We start from the raw sequence: 7,762 nt of genomic DNA on the forward strand, positions 1-7,762 counted from the left end.
ACTCTCCCCAAGAAAAAGATGTAGAATCTATAACCAAAGACTAAAAAAAAAAGGGTCATACAGATACATCTCCTATGGTTCTTCAAGAAGGTGAGCAATCAGAAGATTCCAGTGCAAATGAGTTTTATCAGAATGTTGAACCTGATTCTGCTCAACTCAATCCTGGAATCAGTCAGAGACCTAAGAGAATCATCAAGCCTCCTGAGAGATATGGCTTTGAAGACATGGCTGCCTAATTCTATTATTTTTTTTTGTTCTGTTTTTCTGATCCTTTTCTTATATAAGGAAAGGTTGTTCTATATTGGAAAACACTTCCTTTTTTGAATTGCATCAAAAATAAAATCTCTCTGCCCCCTCCCGTGGATGTAGCCTGATTAAGGGTGAACCACATAAATTCTGTGTGTTCTTTCACTTCTTTCTCTCTTTCATTTTACTGTAAATTCTGTGTATGACATATTGTTTTGTTGTTGTTGATGTTGTTGTTTGTTCTTCATTACTTTCATAACAAAATTGTTATAAACTTTGTAAGCATGAAAGTTTGACAGTAGTTAATTATTCTTCTTAGCAATTATTTGTATGAACATACATGATATTCTCAAATTCAAGTTAATTGACCTTTCTTTACGCCCATAATGGTAATTCAAGTACAAACAACAAAAAAGAATACCATAAATAATATACATGAAGCTTCCCTAACACATGGTGAAAAGCATCATCAATCAGTCATCTATGATCTATTCTATATGAATAATACAAGTTGGATGTTGTACCAAAAAATATCTATATTAATAATAATAATCATTAAAATGATTACATTTTAAAATTTACAAATATCATCAATCAACATTTTTCTCCAAAATTTTCCACGACTCACAACATATTGACAGCTATCCTATATTCATTAGAGGAGTTGTGAGGTGTTTAACAAGGTATGATTTCAGGACTAATTTCCAACAAAAATCTTACCTAGTTCCAACAAAAACCCATCAGGGATGGTTATGAACTTATGGTACATGAATATGGATAGCCAAGTGCATCATCATGGTTATCCAAATGATCCCACACAATACCGCGAGCTGTGGTTACTTGAAGGTGGTATCAACTTGGAAACTGTAATCTCTGCCTAGTGTCGGTCTTATGGACTCAAAACCTAGGTACGGTGTCTAAGCAACTTTGTGCCCTAGTTAGCAGCAAGAGTTGCTCTTCTGCCTGGACTTTCGTAGCGCAACAAGTCGATGACAACGAAGAATTTGTCAACGGTTTTAAGGGACAACAAATAGGCATTGTGGCAGTAGAGGGAACTATATTCTTGCTTTTCATGTCAACTTGAACAGAGAATAGTGAATACACTGGCCTGTGATCTGAGAATCTGGACTCTCCTCGTACATACCACATCTGATTCAGGCCTTCCCCTTTCCACAATATTCGATCACACCTGTTTTCACATCCCACACAAGCAAGTTTGTGTCACTTACAAGATTATACATAATGTATCAGTGTCAATTAATTAAAAATCATCTAAAATATAACTTTCAAAATAACTATTACAAAAACCAATAATCTTATTATACATAATGTTTGATTGATTTTGATTGAATTACAGTGTAAAACACAATCATTACATTCTAATTAAATTCCAAGAATAATGTTATCTACACAATAATTTTTATGTTTGTTCTTTCCTTTCTATTACATTATTTGTCTAGTGCATACTTGTCTCTATCGTCTTCTTATCTCTTTCATTCATGTACTACTGGAGTATAATTTATAGTAAAATTTTAATCTACAAGTAACATTACTCAATATAAATGCTTGTTGGATTATATATCATTAAACAATAAAAAATATTGTACATCACGAGTGAGTCCTTTTCAAAGGCATACATCACCAGTTTCTAAACAAATGCAAATAGCTAGCATCATTAAAAGTGACCTGAGCATATGAAAATGCTCATTTAATGAGGTTTGGATTCAAATGGGCAATGCCCTCAATTGACCATGCCATAACAAAGCACATCAATAAACCACCAACAACGGCAACAATGGAAATAATCATCTAATTAATGATTCAAATGATGTGTGCCCTTTGTGGGTGACAAAATGTAAACTTTAGATTAAGAAGGAATTCTGAAATCTTACCAAGCAGGAGTTCGTCGTTTTTCCTTGGATTGGGAGGATTGGGCAACATAGTGGTCAGAATTGGTCAAGTATTTATAAGTAGGAGCAAAGTATATGTTCCCTTCATTCCAACCATTGAATACTCTACCAGCTTTCTGCTCTATCCTTAGCTGCCAAGCCGAGTCAACACAACATTGTGTTAGCAAAGAGATAGGCCTTAAAAGCATTCTAAGGAAAAACTAAAACACCAAAACGGAAAAGAAAAAAAAAGGTATATATAAATTATACTAACAAACTTAATTACCTGATCCTTTTCTAGTAATGCCTGCCAATTATTCTTCTTTAGTAGTTCATGTGTGTCATCGTAGCCAGCAGCTAGCCGATAATTCAAATCGCCAAGCCAAATAATATTACTGTAGATATACCAAAAAAAAATTCAGAGAGACAATCAGAACACATGCCAAGGAGAGAAAGTGAATGATGTAAGAAACTAAACTAAAAAAAAAAGTGTAAAGAAAGGACTTACTCGTGTTCTAGTATGCTTTCAGGAGAGAGTGGATGAACAAGAGATTTAAACGAGTGACAAAACTTAGTTTTCTTCAAGATTTCCGAGACGTCCAAGTTCCTTCGCAACTCATCACCAAATTTCTCCCCAGAGGCCAAGTGGGTGCAAACGAAACAGAAGGTGGTGTTGTACAATGTCATGCTAATTGATGTTGAACCCTGTTAGCAAGCAGCAAACAATAAAAATAAGAAATGAAAGCAATTAAATTATACATACCACTGTACTCGAACACAACTCATGACACATAAGTCACATCCCAATCAGACCAAAAACAAAGGTCACATGCCCACTACTATGCAACTTATAGCCATTTTTGCTTAGATTCTCTCGTGCTAGAAAAGAATATGTCAATTTCATGCTATGAAAAACAGAAAAAAAGAAGATATAAAACTGAAATTAATGAGCCTCATCTACGGTTATTCATGTAGGATTCATTAATCTAATGTTTATATGATTCTATGTATTTTCATATTCCTCATTGAAACATTACACTTCAATATTACAAGGTGTTTTATAAGCGCTATGTCCTAGCTAGCCTAGTAGCCTACCGACCCAACCCGGCATGACATAAAAATAATTTTGACAAATGTAAATTCTAAAAATCTAGTATTTTAAGGATTAGTGGTTCCAGTCAATCTCACAACCAAAGTTTTTAAACTTGAGAGTTTACGTAAACTCGTGGGAGTTTCATAGACTCAACTCGTGAATTTAACTTGTAGACTCGTAAAAGTCAACTTCATATAAAATACTAACAAAACATCTATAAATAACATATCAATTAAACATTTCAACAACATAATAAAACAAAATAGTAAATCATAAATTTCACAATACTTAAATAGTCAAGTTTAATAATGCATCACTATTAAATAATAATTTGCAAATGTTATAATAGTGGTAAAACATTCTCATTGAGGGTTTGATGTTGTTAAAGAACAAAGGTTTAATATTATTAGAGGTGATAATTTTTTGATTTGGGAACAACACACCAAATAGAGGTATGATCAACACTAAAACAATCTAAAATGACTTGCATTTTGGTTTAATTTTTTTAACTTGCTTACTTATTGACTCGATGATAAACTTGAGAGTCTACCAAATTTATTTAGAGTCTATCAAGTCTACCTAGAATCTATTAAAATAAGAATTTACACACTAATTAACTCACATAGGATAAATAAACTCGCAAACTCATAAGAGTTAACAAGTTAACCTGAAAGTTTGATAATTATGCTCACAACCACATTTGGTTAGGATAACATTACACGGGTCATGTAATAATTTCTCAAAGTACAGAAACTAGGAAATATATCGGTCCCAACTGGTCCTTGGCACGAAAATAAATCCGTCTCATTTCCTCCATAATAGTAGTAGTATAGAAAATTGGAGTGACAAACCTTATTTCCAAGATAGCCCATGATGCCTCTGCCAACACTTGAGACTTTTAAATTGGTAACATGGTTGCAAAGATCCGCTCGTACCCACACGGACAAGAATATACCAACCATTTGCTTGCTTGCTGCTAAGCAATAGCGTCGTGAACTCTTACGATAATTTTCTCCATTATTATCCAACTCCTCATCTAAAGAGAGGAATTCCGAAAAATTCTGCCTACACTTCTTGCTGGTGTAATAGTGTGACATTTCATGGTCGCACTTGTTGGTGTTCAAGGCTTCACGAATAAGGGCCAGCCACTTCGCTGCTGGGCCACTGTCCTCCGGCCCAAGCACGTTCCCCGCATTTAGCGGTACAATTTCTTGGAACCTAACAAGATACAATGCATTGCAATACGTTAAATGTTACGAACAGTTAATGCTTTTTTCCTGAGATTTTTTTTATTGGGTGATCAGTTTTCCTCTAGATTCTATTGATTGAAATTTGACCGGTTATTAGGAACATGTAACATTTTTTAATAATAAAACATAAAATGTGTCAACTAACATGTTCCTAGCATTCGCGAAGTACAAAAGGCTATGGTCAACTTTAAACGCTCTAACCATTCTATATCTCATTCAACAATTTTCTCAAAAGAAAAGAATATGATACTAGACTACTAGTGTAATTGAGTTTTTTTTTTTTAATTACACATTTTTTATAAGTAGGAATATAACTGCATTTCACAAGTATATTACCTTTTTCTAAGAAACGAGGAATACATTACCAAAAGAAAAAAAAAACGAGGAAAAGAACTCTGTTAAAACATACTGTGAAAGGATTCACCCACCCTCACCCTCATGCTTTGTTTGATTTAAGAAGAAAATAGTGAAAGAAACAAAAAATATAAAGTGGGATAATTTTCTTACTAATAATTATTTATTATTTATATTGTCAAAATTGGAACCAACGACAGGTGTAATGCGACGTGGCAAGAGAGGGAGAACAACGTTGTGGAAAAAGAATAGAGCAAAAAATGCCCTTTATGGTTCTGACACGACTAAGGGTTCAGTCAGTCATTGATATTCGCCAATAAGGCAAAAACAAAATAGTTTAAGGTTACGAAAATGGCAGTGTAATTATGAGCAGGTAGTACTCGTCGAATATTTAAATTGGTGAATAAGGCAAAACGATGGACAGGTCATAGAACAGAAAATTAAAAAAAGTGGTTGAGATTAAACAGAGATTATAATTATATGAAAAATAAATGTTGTACATACCCTATAACATAGATGTCAGCTGGGGAAGGACACGTAAGCCAATTCCTCAAATTCAAGCCTTCGTTCGGTGACTTCCCTCCGACATTCCACGTCCCCACGAACATCCTATGCACAAAAACCACACCCTCAATTCCTCAATCATTTTATCTAAAGTCAAGAACACTCCAGAAATATATATTTTTACCAAAATAAGTGCATACGACTTTTGTAATCTTTGAATAGCCAAATATTATTTCATCATCGAGTATCATTGAAGTATTTACCTAAGTTCCAGACCCCCAGTGCCAGGAGCTGATTTTTTCTTCATTCCGCTTGTAGAATCCATCATCCACCCCTCTTTGAAAACAAAATCAAATTAATTATTAATTATTAATTACTAACTAATAATAATAAGTGCTATTAAACCTAATGATATTAATGTTAGCATTAGCTCAGTATCATGATTGAAAATCAACCGTCCACGTGGCAGGTCCATTGGAAATCATCCAGATGGGACCCAAATCAAGAGAGGGGTGGTGAATTTTCGGTTTGGTCAGTTGATCAAACGGCGTAGACGAATCTGAGACAGTGTACGCAAATTAGTACCTGATAAATCATCCGGTACGTCGACGTAACGATCTTGGTCGGAACAACTCTTTCTCCTTTCCTTCGCAGTTGCTGCTGAGTCCCACATCGACAACAAAGAAAACTCCCCAGTTATTAAGTTTCAACGCGAAACGTGAAAACGAAACGCAAATCGACAACAATTGAAGAAAATCGTGTTTCACCTGTTGTTGCTGCATCATAGTCTGAGCGAAACTTCTCAGCACTACTCGTTATATTGAGCCACTTGGCTAATTTTGGCCACGAAGACTGCAACACGAAATGAAAAAAATATATATCAAAGAATCGTTTCACGATCCACGAGATAATGTGAAAATAGCGCAATAGTAGTTCACATACCGTAGATGTCTTCTTTGATTCTGTTCTCATTGTTCCTACACCTTCGATGACTTAAAACTGAAGCAAATTGGAAAGCAATTAAATGATCAGAGAAAAACAAGGTCGCAACAACAACGTTTTAAGAGGAAGATCCAGATTATCCAAATCCTAGAGGGAATGTTTTTTTAATTCAATTTGACGAGTTTTGTATTAATAAGGGGAAGTCACATATGGGGGAAAAATTAAATTAAATTAAATTACGTGGTTTTAGATATTTATTTTTCTTGTTCCAAAAAATTATGTTAATGTTAAAAACCTTAAACAAGTGTCGAGCGGTTTTCAACGGCAATATAAAACAACTAGTTGCAGGGGAAACAGAGACAGCTTCTGAGTCCAAAAAATATAAAGAAAAAGCATATAATATACATGATAAATAGATAAAAGGCCAGGTTCATCCTTTTCTTTGAGCTACGCAAAGTTCTGCACTTTACAGAAAATAGTGTGGGGATGAACGATTAAAGAACCACAAAAAGGTTTGGGTTTCTTTATTTTTCCTTCATCTTTAGGCTCGGTAGTAGTTTTAAAACAAAGATTGAGATCTCAATCAACATCCATTGAAAAAGTGCACCTTTTTTCTGATTTTCCTCTTGCCAGAAAGAAAGACTCACCAAAGCAAAATTTGCACACAGATTGACTTGTCGAAATCCAAAACGGAAATATAAAAATGGAAAGTGTTTTTAATAACATGGAACAAGGATCAAACCAAAAAAAAAAAAAAATCCGAAAGTCTTTTGAGAACAATGAGCAAGAACAAGATATGCAGAAAAGAGAAAAAAAAAAAAAGAACTGGCTTTTAAGTGGTATTAGTTACCATATATAACGAAACGCAAATAAAACGCTATTGGAACGTGAGTCAACGGCATTGCTGAAAGGAGACCATGCTTGACGGTTTTGAAAAGGAAGACATAAAAAGCGAGCGAAGAGTGGAAGAGTATTTACTAGTGATGCTAAAAATGAATGGCAAAGTAAACAGATCAAGCACCCTATAAACAAGGGGGTGAATGAAAACCGAAAAGCACTTACAAGAATGGATCAAGGTTTCAGTTTCACAGTGGTGATTAAAAGACTGTTTATTTCTGATTCCAGCTTCGACTTCCCTTTTCTTTTGTTTTTATGATGTAATGGAAGAGGGGGCAGCACAGAGAAAAGAAAGAAGAAATATGGATCAAAGGGTCCTGTAACTTTTACTTGGTTTGGTGGATTGAGAGAATGCAGAGAAGTCTAGGGGAGTTCCCCGGAAAAGCAAAAAGGATTATGTGGCTATCAAATTTATATGTCTATTTTTTTTTTCTAAAATATAATTATGTTTATTGGGATATGTAACAAGACTATATAAGTTGATTCATCAGTTTCATTTTAATTATCGTTATAATTTTTTTTATAAAAATATAAAATTTAATAAATAGATTAAAAAAATATGAATTTTATCATCATTAATTTATTTT

At 34.0% G+C, this 7,762-nt stretch overlaps 1 protein-coding gene across 3 annotated transcripts; it reads right to left on the reverse strand.

The window, feature by feature from the left end:
- Positions 1 to 880: 880 nt before the first annotated feature.
- On the reverse strand, positions 881 to 7,547 carry LOC114407011 (type I inositol polyphosphate 5-phosphatase 8-like). Of its 3 annotated transcripts, XM_028369921.1 has the most exons (11): positions 7,341 to 7,547; positions 6,279 to 6,335; positions 6,104 to 6,188; positions 5,922 to 5,996; positions 5,600 to 5,672; positions 5,337 to 5,441; positions 4,080 to 4,446; positions 2,644 to 2,840; positions 2,422 to 2,530; positions 2,139 to 2,287; positions 881 to 1,435 (listed from the first exon to the last, which is right to left on the reverse strand). In XM_028369921.1, the coding sequence occupies exons 2-11, from the start codon at positions 6,306 to 6,308 to the stop codon at positions 1,144 to 1,146; spliced, it is 1,482 nt and encodes a 493-aa protein (XP_028225722.1). In that variant the 5' UTR covers positions 6,309 to 6,335; positions 7,341 to 7,547; the 3' UTR covers positions 881 to 1,143. The 3 variants fall into 3 exon arrangements, with proteins under 3 accessions (XP_028225722.1, XP_028225723.1, XP_028225721.1); XM_028369922.1 differs by lacking the exon at positions 7,341 to 7,547 and having other exon boundaries at positions 5,922 to 5,993; positions 6,279 to 6,423; XM_028369920.1 differs by lacking the exon at positions 7,341 to 7,547 and having other exon boundaries at positions 6,279 to 6,423.
- Between the last annotated feature and the right edge of the window lie 215 nt (positions 7,548 to 7,762).

The sequence above is a fragment of the Glycine soja genome, chromosome 3 (assembly GCF_004193775.1).
Source record: "Glycine soja cultivar W05 chromosome 3, ASM419377v2, whole genome shotgun sequence".
In the NCBI taxonomy this organism is placed as follows: Eukaryota; Viridiplantae; Streptophyta; class Magnoliopsida; order Fabales; family Fabaceae; genus Glycine; species Glycine soja.

What these genes read in the sequence shown, in the direction of transcription:
- LOC114407011 (XM_028369921.1), bottom strand. Translation starts at nt 6,308, where the DNA reads ATGAGAACAGAATCAAAGAAGACATCTACG. An exon ending in GCTGACATCTATGTTATAGG is followed by an intron (nt 4,447 to 5,336) that starts GTATGTACAACA and finishes GTATCTTGTTAG; the next exon opens with GTTCCAAGAAATTGTACCGC. An exon ending in GAAAGCATACTAGAACACGA is followed by an intron (nt 2,531 to 2,643) that starts GTAAGTCCTTTC and finishes GTATATCTACAG; the next exon opens with TAATATTATTTGGCTTGGCG.